A 14,694-nucleotide genomic window follows, 5' to 3' on the forward strand; every position below is an offset into this window, starting at 1 on the left:
TTTATATAAATATATTTACAGTGCTCGCACAACAGCACAATATATTCCTGAAACATTTGGTTCTGGTCTTCTTCTGGTTTTTATTTTCTCCTTCTCATTCTTATTCTACTTCTTGTTTTGCTTCTTCCTCTTTTTCCTAGCTTATTTTTCTTTTTCCTCCTGATTATTCTAATTCTTCTTCTTCTTTGTATTTTTCTCTTCTTTACATTGTAAGGCTGAATTCATACATTGTTTTGTGGGCCAATTTATCCGATGCTGTTTCTGGTGTTTGTAAATTTTGTACTTTAAGAAATTTAAGAATAAAGAGTGAAATATTCTATTGAAATACTGTTGATATTGTTGGAATGTTCAACAGTCAGGCTTCAACCCCCCTAAATTTCCACCCAGCCCCTTTAAAAAAATTGCAATTAACTCAAATTCTTGATGGCCTCAGTCCCCTTTAAAACTCATATGAATATGAATAATAATGAATAATAAACTTTTAATATCTATTATTCAGTGTGTTCAATCCGCAGCAGCGCAGCGTCAACGTCTGCAGCAGAGGACATGGTGTGTTCATTTATTGATAGATTATCATGACACTTTTCCTACACTTGCTATACTTCATCATAGTGACCACTTACATTTCCTGCCGGTACTGAGACTCGAATCTGCGACCTTCGGGTTACAAGTCCGACCCTCTAACCATTAGTTAGAGAGTCGGAAAGAGCGCTGTTCATTCACTCCCCCCACCTACATTTACTGCCGGTATTGAGACTCGAACCTGCGACCTTCGGGTTACAAGTCCGACTCTTTAACCATTAGTAGAGAGTCATTATTAGTTCCAGCAGTATTAGTACCCAGCAGCTAATTGTGACATACATTCATTAACCTTACAGTATGCCTTAGAGTAATATTGAAATCCTAGAATTACCCCTGATAATATTTGCATATTGAATTGCAATTGAAATTCTTTCTTATGTTGATTTGCATACTTATTTGCGGTTGGTGCTTCTTGTTTTATTATCTTTTTAACCATCTTTAACAACCTACACTCTGCAAAGACATATCACTTTGTGTTTATTGTCATGCACGCCAGTAGTAAACAATTTACTTTAAACTTTTATGCCATTCTGTTGCTGCAATGCATGCACTGGTATTTCCTTCTGCTGGAAATGAGAAAAGGAAGAAGAAGAAGAAAAAAAACACTCTAGTTCCACTAATGACTTGATGTCATTTGAGGATAGGCATTTGGCACAGTGACTCACAGACCGCTCCACTTCTTGTTGTAGATATTCCTGGAGGAAATCTTGGTAATTGTGCATATGGTGCTAATGTATAACATGTCCACCAGAAAAGCAGCAGAGAATGAACATAGAGCAGGAAAGTCTATGTGAATATGCATTTGACTCATTACTAAGCAGTTTTAGGCATAATCAAATCAGCACCACAGAAATGTTGGTAAAATTCTAGCCTATTCCAGTTCTGTGAGGTATCCACTGCCATGGCAGTTTTAGATTTAATTGCGAGGCTATTCTTAGCAGGAGCGCAAAAAAAAAAAAGCTCTGGAGGGTTTAGATATTTGCGAGCTGCTACATGAAATTAGGCAGTAAGCAATTCCCCCACACCCATGTTTTATTGATAGTACAAAGTATCCTCTTCACCAAATGTCATAATAAGTACTGGCTGTAGGAAATCAGACAGAAAACAGCATGCTCAGACCAGAAGAGAGCAGCAGATAGATCTCATTTACAAGAATCCCACTAGCTATAAACACTAAAAGCACCCCCCAAAAAACATGCAGTCTCAGTTCATTAAAATTAACAAATAACACTGAGCTTGTGCAGTGCATTTTGGGGATAGAAATATAATAATTTAAAAAAAATCAGGTTTAGGGCTGTCAGTTTAATGTGTTAATTTAGTGTGATTAATTATGAAGAAATTATGTATCGGCCAGTGGTTTGTATGGAAATTTCGTAGTAAGAAATTTTTATATATTATCAGAAGTACCACCTTCATGTTTTTTTCCTGTCATAAGTTAGTAAACCATACACTGTAAACCTGAATAAGTTGGCAAAACTCAAAAAAAAAAAAAAAAAAAAAAAAGGTTACATCAAAATTTTTGAAATAAGAAATTCAAAGTTTAATGAAGTAGAACTGGCAGATTTTTATTTTGTACTCATACATTTTAATTTTTATTAAATTGAAATATTTGAGTAAACTAATTACTCATACATTTAACTTAAAATTATCACGTAATCTCAACATAAACATTTTTATTAGTGAAAACTTAGCTGGCTATAACAAGCAGAGAATTCAGAAAATGTTAAATTGCTAATTTGCTAGCATGTTAGCAATAGCATGGTATAGCACTTGCTTAATGAGTACAGCAATATAAAACATTTAATATACCTGTTCTCAAACCAAATTGCATGCACCACTTGTCACCATGATGGGAACTCTCCAAAACGTTAGAAATTATCCAAATTAGCATAGCAAAACATTAATCGCTACCAAATCTCCCACTTAACATTATTCTTGCACAAAAAAAAAAAAACATTATAACACTTAATTTTAACATTTACTCTCCCTTTCGAGTGCCATGGGCAAAGCATGCTGGGAAATTGAAATTCCAGCCCAGTTTCAGTTAAACTTGTTCATTTAAATGAAAAGAAATGAGTTCATAAAACTCAAAACAATCAAACAGTTAATTTTACTTAAAATATATCTGTTCTGTGAACTCGAAAGTAAAAGAAAGTGCTAAATACTCATATAAGTTAATTTGTTTCATTTAAATTTGTCCTACTTAAACCAGTGAATTATTTTGAGTGTTAGGGTTTACAGTGTAAATAAAGGGAAAAATGCTGACTTCTACATTTTTTTTTAATTATTATTTTAAATAGTTTTTTGTTTGTTTGTTTTTGTGCAATTAATTAATTTTGAATAACCATAAATGTGTACCCATGTACCATTTTATTGTTGCTAGTCCTCTGAGATCAAGAGTGCTCTGAGAGCATTTTGTGAAACAGTCAAGTGAAATGAATTTGGTTCCCAGTGGGAGGTGCTGGACAGGGTGAGTGAGGCAAGTTTGAAGAATGAGGCCAATGTAGCGCCCACCCCACACCGACACAGCCTCCCGAGCCACATCGACCAATGCTTTGATGCCAGCCTATTCTGTGATTTATTCATGCACGCCTGCCTGCTCTTCAAAAGCTTTAATTAAAGCTGGCTACAGCAGTGTCATTCCTCAACAGATAGAACAGCCCAGCAGGCCTGCTCGCTAACACCGTGCACCACTGAACGGAGAACCGTGTAGTCCCGTCAACTACTTTTTCAGTGGCCTTAGATCTGGAAGTATGTTTCCCATTCATTTACGGCTTGGAGATGAAAATGAAAATGAAAAGAAAAAAAAAATTACTTAATTAACTTTTCGCAAAGAACCGCCTCCTTTAGTTACTGTTGTTACTGTTGAAAATTTACTTTGGAACCCAACCACTGCACACTATAGAAACCGTGATATCATGACTATATGTTACTGTTGCAGTCTCCCTCTATCTGTCTGTATCTGTCTCTCTCAGATCTGAATATCAGCCATCCCATCATCAGTGACAGTTGTTAAGCTGAACTCTCCTTCTGCGTGGCTGTTTGGGCACAGATAAAAGCACCAAGTCCCCTCCCCTCCATCATCTCTTATCCTACCCATAGGTCTCGGAGGGGCGAGACATTGTGCGAATCACTGTAATTTATATTCTTTTTAAATTGTCTTGGCTTTTTCCCATCGTGATAACCATACCTAGAACATCTGTTTTGTGCTGGAAGGGACAGGCATCGCTTCTCAGGCAATCAGATATAGAAGAGAAAGGAAGAATGTTTAAACTTACCTGCCAGAGAGGTCAGACTCAGCATTCACTGTGTAACATTGCCTTCCCTGCATTCCTTGGTGTGATTGTGTGTGAATGTAGCTGAGGATATGACATACTTTGATAAACAAACCGTTGATCATACATGCAAGTTGGACTTCTAGTGTGTGTTGATGAGAAAGTGAATAGTGTAAGTGCTGTGTAAGATTCATAGAGAAAAACATCAGGGAGATGTGTACATGCAGATGTATGTATTTCGTACATTTCGTATTTCGGCTTTATTAGAGATTTATATTTATGCCTCCATCACTTTCTGATAGTTTTGTCTGCTTATCTGCACATCATGAAATTCACAAATTAAGTTTTGCATTACTATACACTACTGTTCGAGAGTTTGGGGTCAGCACAGTTTTTTGCAAGGTTGCATTTGTTTGATCCAAAAAAAGTTAAAAACCTTAATATTGTGAAATTTTAACAAATACAAAGCTGAGTTTTATGGCTGAACAGCCATTATTCCAGTCTTCAGTGTCACATGATCCTTCATAAATCGTTCTAATATGCAAATTTGGTGCTCAAGAAACATGTCTTATTATCATCAATGTTGAAAACAGTTGTATTGCTTAATATTTTTGTGAAAAATTGTGATTTACTTTTTCGACTTAAAAATAAAAGCATTTATTTGAAAAATATATTTTTGTAACAGTGTACAAAAAGTTTTACTGCCACTTTTGATCATTATATAATATTATATATATATATATATATATATATATATATATATATATATATATATATATATATATAATATAAATTGTGAATGTAAAGTTTCAATATCCTCTGTTCAGTCCATGTTCGTAAAGTACAAATGTATCATATGAGACCTTCAGACTTTTGTTCAAAAATATCTTCAGTATAAATTTCCAACATAATTACTTTAAGAAAATAGTTGACCCACGAAAGTCTTCATTCACACACTATATAGGTCTGCACAGGCTTATTGACCCCTGAATCATTTCTTTTTCATTCGATATAAACTCAAACCAGAAGATACATACTGTAGAAGAACTGACCCAAACCCAGGTCCCAGACCTCTAGCACCAGCACATGGCATTGCAAAGGAAGTGGAATTGTATCTTGTGGAAAGTCCATGCCAGACTGTGTATGTGTGTATGTGTAGAAGGTTGTGATGCATCACTCTTCCTGAGGCTGTCATTATGACTTGGGGGTATGTTATGCTGAATGCTGATTCAGTAGAGATTGACAGGCAGCTGTGTGTGTGTCTCACATTCAGGCTATGTGTGTTGTTTTGTGAGAAAGCGAGTATCTGGGCATGCATATAATTTATATCTGGTCTTATGGTGCACATTATATGTTAGCATGAGTGGCTCTGTGTGTGTGTATCGGTGTCCATGTTTGTATAAATGTCGGTTGGTGGTAGCTGGCCATTAGAAGTGGTGTCTGAAAGCCTGATGGGTAATTGATGACAGCACATGCTCACTCCCTCCTGTGGAGCTTGGCTTCAGCCTGCTTACCTCCCTGATCTTCAAAAGCTCACTTGCTTTCTATCTTACTCACACACACATATACTCACAGGTTGAGAGCAAAGAAAAACAACAAGTGTTGCATTAATCAAACGGCCTCTTCTTTCCAAGGGAATTGTAGCACTTTAGAGAAGCTGCCTGGTCTGCTCCTTTTGTAGCACTAGATCACCCAGCCAAACATTTCACCCTCTCTAATGCGTTTTGATGACTTTTCTTCCGCAGGAGTTACAGCAATTATAATTCAGATGCTTGACTTTTGGTTGTATCACGATCAGAGCTATACAGCAGCCACAAAACATATTTGGAAACCTAAGCCACAATTAAAAATGTATGAATGTTATTGCATTAGAGAAGAAAATATCAAACCAACCAAACAGCATTTACTTTACATCAAGATAGCAAAAGCACACTTTAAGCCAAACTTTTCACTTTGGGGTATAAAATGATGTAACAATAGATACATTGTTCAGTATTATAACAGAAAGTGTACCACAGTGCTCACAAAATATCAAACAAAGTCGCATCTGGAGACATATTTCTGAATCGAAATTCATACATTTTTAAGTATTGCCCAAAAACTCATTTTTGGGTCTTTGTAATGTATAGTCAAGAAATTTTCTTGCCAATGGAGGTTTTTTTAGAGTAGCACTGTCTATGGATTACATTTTATATTTGAAAAAGTGAAAGGGTTTTCTTGGTTACATTGTCATCACACTTTACTTTTCCCCCCACATTAATTTAAATTGAATTTTTATTTGATTACCTTTTCACACATTCATTTGGAATTTGAGAGGGGAAGATGTGTTGCTTTAGTACAGATTTTTTTATTATTTTATTGACACTTTTATTGGTACTATAGTGGAGAAAGGACAGGAAATGATGAGAAGGAGATGAGTGATTAGGATCGAGAAATGGAATTGCTAGACTAGATGACGTGAAGAGTCAAATAATTCTAAGGGTCTTCAGTATAAATTTCCAACATAATTACTTTAAGAAAATAGTTGACCCACGAAAGTCTTCATTCACACACTATATAGGTCTGCACAGGCTTATTGACCCCTGAATCATTTCTTTTTCATTCGATATAAACTCAAACCAGAAGATACATACTGTAGAAGAACTGACCCAAACCCAGGTCCCAGACCTCTAGCACCAGCACATGGCATTGCAAAGGAAGTGGAATTGTATCTTGTGGAAAGAGTCAAATAATTCTAAGGGTCTTCTTTTAATTCTATGGTTCAAGTAAAAATGGTAGAGTAAAAACAAAATTATATAAAATTACACTACAGTTCAAAAGTTTGGGGTCAGTAAGTTTTTTGTAAATGTTTTTAATTTTAAAATGAAATTTGTTCCTGTGATGGCAGTCACCAAACTGAATATATATCTGTGTGTGTGTGTGTGTGCGCATGCATTTTTGTGACATATCAGGACACAAATTTGTAAAATGACATGGGTATGACATACTGTAGTTATTACAAGGAGAGGGTGACTTACGAGGACATTACCCTGTATCCCCATTTTTCAAAAGGCTTATAAATCATACAAAATGTGCAAATTCTTCTGTGATAGGTAGGTTTAGGGGTAGGGGTAGTGTAGGGTGATAGAAAATACGGTTTGTACAGTATAAAAACCATTAAGCCTATGGAATGTCCCCGCAATTCACAAAAACAAACCTGCGTGTGTGTGTGTTTATGTGTGTGTACTTCAGGGAAAAAAAATCATGACCCCTTTAAGCTAAATTTGTGAATGCTATTAGCTTTGGTAAATTAAGTTCCTCTAGAGTTTCTAGATGAGCCCATGTGCAGATTGAAGGCCAAAGCTTATTATTCTTTCAGCTAACCTGTTGAAACTGAATCACGGTAAGTTGTTCTGAATAAAGGCCTCCTGCATTTCCATATTAATCTGTCACGTTTAGGCCTCTGAGACACATGGCCTCCTGTCATGGTGCCTTGATAACAGAGTAGTTGGCATTTCCCTGCAACATATAAATATGTATAATTCTGATAAGTATAATTGAATAGCTTATGTACACAGAGGGTGAGACAAGTCGGACCCGCAGTCCGTCTCACTCCACAGAAAATGGCCAAACACTCCTTCAACTCCCTCAAATTGAAAAGTGGTGCCTTAGGAAGGTCTTTGAGTGGATAAAAGCAACATTGGGTAACTTGTGCTCTCTGCTGATAAGTAAGGTATGGAGACCTTTGGCCTATGAGCCTCACCACAATTCCACAAGCTTTTTGATTGAGATGGCAGAATCTTTACTCATCCTTGTGTAAGACAAGGATCTATTGTAAGATATTATTGTTTGTTTTATTTTTCGTTCTTTAGGTACGTTTATGGTGTCTGTGGTCTCAGCAAACACTTTGGTTGGAGTGTCCTGTATTTCTTTGGAAAGTTTGAGTAAATGAGTGAGCAAACAATTTTTCTTTTAAAAACAGCTAGATGGAGCAGCCCAGACATTTTTTTTTTTTTTTTTTTTTTCATGACCAGGCTTTCGCTAGTTACTATTCCTAGAAGTACTGCAGTTTTTTTCTACTTTTGAAATACTCAAATACAAAAACACTAGTATTTCCCACTCTGAACTTTTTCTAAAAATTAATGTATGATAATGCATAGCAAAAGTTAACATTTGAAATTTCATTTTGTTGATGTATTTTCCTTGTACACACAAATCATTTGTAGTTGCATTTTATAAAAGTCCAAAAAAATCCCACAAACTACTCAAACTTTCATCATTAAAAATTTTATTAGCAACATTTTGGCTAAATCGGCCTTCCTCTGGCTTACAAAACAAGCAAAATTATCAGAAAATATTCAAAAAGAAAGCACAAATCTAATTCTCGACCCAAATGAACAATAGCACTAATTCAGATTCTACAGGATAACATGAATAGATCTACAAAAAATACGTCTACACTGTAAAAAATGACCGTGATTTTAACAGTAAAAGACTGTAAAAATGCTGCAGTGAAAAACTGTCAATTGGTTTACAGAAAGTTTCTGTACTATATACGGTGAATAACTGTAATAGATCTAACGGTACAATTATCTTACGGTAAAATACCGTTAAATTCACAGTTTTTGGAAGTGAAAAATAACAATTCATTGTAAAATTTACAGTGAAAAACCGTAAATTGACATTCCCACAATTCCCTGCGTGACACTTCACATTTGATATATTTCTGTTGAAATAACTGTTTCTTCTTAGTTTTTCTCATTTTTTAGGTTTTTATGTTACATCTAATGTTGTTAAATTAATGTTTATTGCATTTTTAAAATTTCATGCATGTTACCATGATGGTGTTTGGTGTGTGTGTGAATGACACTGTGTGCACCTTCTATATATTAGTATTGTCCTCCTCAGCTTGTGGAAAATCTGCTTGTGATGAACTTTGATTCATCATGTGACTCTTATCACCACTGTGTTTGGTGACTGTCAGTGTATTATAAAGGTACAAAACAGATAGTAGTACTTAATTAGATTGGTAAATTAACATTATATCAGTTAATGAAATGCGTTATTTTACCGTAAATTTAACAGATTTGTTTTTTTTACATTGCTACTGTATTTTTTACGGTAAAGTTCTGGCAACCATAGCTGCCGTTTTTTTATTGTAAATTTTACTGGGATTTTTTTTACAGTGTAAACTGTAAATCATAAAAAAAGGAGTCTGCAGGATTTATACATTTTTCATGTTTATATTGGACAATTTGTCAGAATAGACATCCATCAGTGAAAAAAGATGCTTTTTTAGAACCAGATGATATAGATACAGCAGGGGCTACCGGGAGTCATGCTAACCAGCCATGTGCACATAGACAAACAATTTAAAAATAACATAAACAGAATGAAAGAACACTTCCATGTGGACATACCCCATAATGTGTAAATAATGGACAGAATATAGATTTGCTATATTATAATGTGTGGGTTTGCTTCTCTTTGGAGTGAAATCTGATTAGGTTAGTGTAACTCAACGTGCAAACTCTTTCCTCCAATGTCTTCCATTCCACTTCCTATCCTTGTATCTCAGGCTCAATCCCACAGCAGGCATCACAGAGAGCAGATTAATGACTTAAACAGCGCCGACATGGTCCCAAGCTCACAGAGAAACCAAGAGAGAGAGAATGAATGCGGTGCAGCAGGAAGTCTTTCAGAATGACATTCACACAGAAGAGCCCAGCGAGTTGAATGAAAGCAGCATCAGGAAGAAGATGACATGATAGAATGGGAAACAAAGAGAGAGATAGGAGATGGGATTAGAAGCAGAATTAATTAGTGTTAAGGTCAGAACATGACAAATTGTGGTTTTATAAAAACGGGAAATGAAAGCAAGATGGGCAAACAGACTACCTATGGCACTTGACAAATCGGTTGCGGGAGAACGAGAGAGGATTGTGCATGACAGATTTTGACTGGCATCTCTAATTAAAAGGTGTTGTCAGGGGCCACAGTGCAGGGAGAGAGGGGCCCCATCAGCCCCTGAGACTCGTCCCCGGAAATGATTGATGAGCAATTGCAAGATAAACAAGACGCCCCATGAGCTCCGCTGCAAACTGATGTATGCAGTATTATAAATAAATCTGCGCCAGAAAGAAATGATAAAATAAACAAGACAATGCATGCAGACAATGATTTGCCGTTTCCAGAGAGGCAGGGCTGTTTGGGTGGGGAGTTTGTGTGTGTGTGAGGAGAGAGAGATAGAATATAATGTGTTTGCTGCCATGCTGGGGTAAAGTGATGGCTGGCTAACAGACGCTAACAGCAGCTGGTTTCATGGCTGAGACTTTGCTGAAGCGCCTGAACTCCCACACTCCCAACTCGCATGCAACAAAACAGCAGCCTCCTGGGACCTAGCCAGACTCTGCCAGCCATAGATGCACCTTAATGCGTGCGCCTGTAGCTTTTTACTGAGCTTGCATGCCCTCGCAGATGCCGTATGTGTGTGCGAACACACGGCCGAGTACAAATGTGTGTTCTTGCGATGCCTTCTCGCTCTGCAGTTATTAGTTGTTGGGAAACATGTGTACTGTCATAAAGAGAAGCGAGCTGGGAGCTCTTCAGATACGTTCACGGTATCATTATCAACCAAAGGGCAGTGGGATGGTAAAGTGAGAATGAATTATGAATGGAAAGTTGAGGATGTTCTCGCGCATGTTTTCCCCACAGGATGCGCTTCGCTGCTCATTTGCATCAGCGAGGCGCTGTTGGTCGTAGGTCTATATGATATATAAGGCTTTCTGTCCCTCGACAAACAAAGCCAAGTTTTAGTATATTTAAAGCTGACATGGGTGGAAAATTAACCCTATTTGAACACGTTTTAGAAAGGATACATAATCTACAGCAGGGGAATAAAAAATGCTGAATAGCTGTTTTGCTGTTGATTAACAAAACCAGCACCTTCTTAATACACTTTCCTGGTCTTCATGTGAACAGCTCATTGGTCTATGTTATATTTATATATATATTAAAAAGCTTGTCTTTTATCAAAATGCAATAATGAGTTTCCTGTGTTGACCAACAAAAGCTGTGCAGGTTACCAGGCCGACCAAGTTATCGTTGTAACATGTATTTAAAAATTGTGCACAATAGGACCAAGAACAATTATTAAAAAAGATACTTATTAATGTTAACAAATTAAGTATTTTTATGTTTGTTATTTTTTATGTATTACAGATTAAGAAATTGGCTGTAAAATGCAGTTTAAAAGTGCACTGTAAAATAAATAGTTATGAACCATTATTATTACAATATAAGCCTTTAAATTATATGGTTTTGAACTGTAAAATAGACAGCTGTCCCATAAAACCTTAAATGTTGTTACCATATTTTTTTACGGTAAAGTTCTGGCAACCACAGTTTTTTTTTTTTTTTTTTTTTTTCTGCTGTTTTTTTTTACCGTATATTTTACGGGGATTTTTTTTTTTACAGTGAACATTAGATGTAACATAAAACCCTAATGTACATAACTGATTAGAAAAAACTAAGAAGAAATAGAGTTATTTCAGCGAAAATACATAAAAAATGTCAAGTGTCATGCAGGGAATTGTGGGAATGCCAATTTATGGTTTTTCACTGTAAATTATGCAATGACTTGTTATTTTTCACTTCCAAAAACTGTAAATTTAACAATATTTTAGCATACAATTACATTAAATGCACCATTAGATCTATTACAGTTATTCACCGTATATAGTACGGAAACTTTCTGTCGTTGCATTTTTACAGTCTTTTACCGTTAAAATCACGGTCATTTTTTTACAGTGTTGGTTCATAAAGAAGAGCTTTTACATCCCGGTCAAAAAGGCTCCTCAAAAGTAATTCCCAGCAGACTTTTAATAGTCCACCACAATTATCTCATTCAGTGGAGATTAATTAAATATGATTTAAATAAGGGGGGTGGGGGGGGGGGGTGGGGTAATAATTAATTGAAATCATTATACTTCTGAAATCATAATTATTCTATACATACACTACCATTAAAAAGATTGTGGTCATTAAGATTTTTTAACATTTTGTAAAAAGTCTCGCTGCATTTATCTGTTCAAAAATAGAGTAATGGTAATATTTTGAAATATTATTACAATTTAAAGGAAGTGTTTTGTTGATTTTTCAGCAGCTATCAATCTAGTCTGTCACATGTTCCTTCAGAAATCATTCTAATATGCTGATTTGCAGAAATATTTCTTATTATCAGTGTTAAATACAGTTATGCTGCTTTATATTTTTTAGGATTCTTTGATTAAAGATCGAAAGAACAGCATCTATTTGAAATACAAATCTTTCGTAACATTCTAAGGCTCCTATCATACCCCCAGCGCAGTGCAACGATAGGCGCAACGCAAGAGTTTTTTGCTAGTTTCAGCCCAACGTAGTTATCATTTTCACATCCAGCGACGGTGCAAGCACTCCTGCCTTTTAAAGGGAATGGGAGATGAGACTCTGATAGGTTTATTGCATGTTCCACCCAAGACACACCCATGACTCATTAAGAAACTAGGTACAAACCTTTTGGACCATGCGCCTGGCGCACCGACCATGTTTCCATAGCTAAACTAAGGAGATTCGGACATGCCCTAAGTGCACCTGCGCCATGTGATTCAGTCCATTCGCTTAGATTGTTAAAATAGGGCCATAAATGTCTATTTGTAGTATTGTCTTTATTTGCTGAATAAAAGTATTCATTCCTTTAAAAAAAATCTTACTGACTCCAAACTTTTGAACTGTAGTGTAAAAGCAACTCATTAAGTATATTCTAAAAAAGCATATATATGCTTTCTGTTGTTTAAAAAATGCTAAACATATTGCAGATTCTGCAAGGAATATGTAAATTTATGAAGCAGAATGGTAAGTTTCATTACAGAGGTAATATGGGTTTCAAATACCATTTCATGGTAACTTTAAGGCTTCCTTTTTTTAACTCTGCATGGCCATGAACACCTGTATACAAGTATGTGAAGCATTAGCCACTGGAGCACTGCTGCTTCTCTCTCTGCCTTGAATCTGCCTTCTTTGTACTTCTGCCGAAAACGTCCCTCAGCACTAACTTTTCTCTTCCTCTCCCACCCCACCCAACCCCATTTTCTTTCTTTCTTTCTTTCTTCCATCCATCCAACCTTTCTCTTTCCTTTTCCCTCATTTCTGGATCTAGGCCACAGAATGGGTCGATGATCCTCTACAATAGGAAGAAGGTGAAGTACAGAAAGGACGGCTACTGCTGGAAAAAAAGGAAAGATGGGAAGACCACGCGGGAGGATCACATGAAGCTCAAAGTACAGGGAGTGGAGGTGAGGCCGTTCGTCCGCACCGTAACACATAGACTCGCTTTGAAATCGTTCAGGTGCAAATAATGGCCGCACTTAAGAAAAAAAGCCCTCTCGCTTGGACACGAGCGCTGCGGTTTTGTAGTTGTTGCACACGTACAGTGAGTCCTCAAGTCGGCTCCAACTTTTCCACATGTGAGAATGAAAAAATACACCTCAGCAGCTCGAGTTTAGTTTTCCCTTGATAGCAAACAAAATGGAAGCAATTGTTTGTACCTTATTAAGCTCAGGATGTTTGCTCTGCTCCAGAGTGCCCGCATTAATCTTCCCCCATGCTGGGAGCCACTGCCATCACAGGTAGACTGCAGGGCCCTTTCCTGCTTTTCCGCGCCCTGGCACGGCCCCGCTGTGTGTGTGTGAGAGAGCGCTCTTTGATTTATATCCACTCGTACACACATATACACATGCACCAAACAGCGTGGGTGCTGGATCCAGAGTTTTACTCTTTTGTTTTTTGGGGTTTGAACTGAATATCTATCATTTTGTATGGTGTCCCCTGGATAGTTGAGTATGCTGGGGTCATGTGATGTTGTTTTGCATATCCAAGCCTGAGCTCATATTATATAGTCATATAGACGACAAAAAACACACAGAATATTTGATACACTTGCCAAGATGTGCGTTATTCTCTGCTTGCTCTCTCTTCATGGAGTTCTCATTAGACAGTGAACAGACCTCACTTAACAACCAAATCTCTGCCAATCATTTTTTGGCAGTGTGTTTCCTCACAGCAGATGTTTCAGAGGAAGTTTAGAGTTTCTACCGATTATCCGTTAAATTCACCAGCTTTAGCTCTTAAAGGTATAGTTCCCAAAAATAATTTTCACTCATGTTGTCTAAACCAGTAGAATTTAGCATCAAAAGAGATGTATAACAGAATATTTGTGCTTTTCTTTTCCAAAAATGTATGGGAACTTTCAAGCTCTAAAAATGAAAGTCATAATAAAATTAGTCTATACAACTCATGCTCTATATTCATGTCTTTTGGAGTAGTATGATAGGAAAAGACCAAAATTTTAGTTGATTTTTACAATTTGTAAAGATTATTGGAATATATTTTAAAATGTTCTACTTCAAAATGCTTAATTCAATGTGTAACTTTCAGTTTTTTTGTTATTATTTGTCAAATTTATTTGAAATTTCTGAGTGAAAATATTTTTAAAAATAAATCCAACATCATTTTTTTATAATTCACTGAAAATGCTCAATTCTCATTCACATTTTTGCATATTCACAGACATGTACAGTATAACACATCCAAAAACAACCAATGAAACGCTAACGCTAATACTTTTTCATATACTTCTTTCTTTGTATAACAGGTCTATCTAACATATTAGACAGGCTGTTAAACAAATCTTAAACTAATAAAGACGGAGAATGTGAGCGCTTGTTTGCTCAGGCTCTGACGTTCTCAGCGCCGTCAAAATAAATGTCCACCGTGCCGTCAAAATAAAAGTCATAACAACAAGCGCAGCTTACGTCACTTC

General features: G+C 36.3%; 1 protein-coding gene across 1 annotated transcript in view; it reads left to right on the top strand.

Moving 5' to 3' along the window:
- The window catches only part of camta1a (calmodulin binding transcription activator 1a), a 443,175-nt gene that overhangs the window by 241,408 nt on the left and 187,073 nt on the right, over window positions 1–14,694 (top strand). Inside the window, exon 5 of the mRNA XM_067371128.1 lies at window positions 13,033–13,168. Coding sequence (XP_067227229.1) covers window positions 13,033–13,168 — 136 coding nt within the window. The remainder of the gene's footprint in view (window positions 1–13,032; window positions 13,169–14,694) is intronic.

Source organism: Chanodichthys erythropterus, chromosome 20 (assembly GCF_024489055.1).
Source record: "Chanodichthys erythropterus isolate Z2021 chromosome 20, ASM2448905v1, whole genome shotgun sequence".
Lineage (NCBI taxonomy): Eukaryota > Metazoa > Chordata > Actinopteri > Cypriniformes > Xenocyprididae > Chanodichthys > Chanodichthys erythropterus.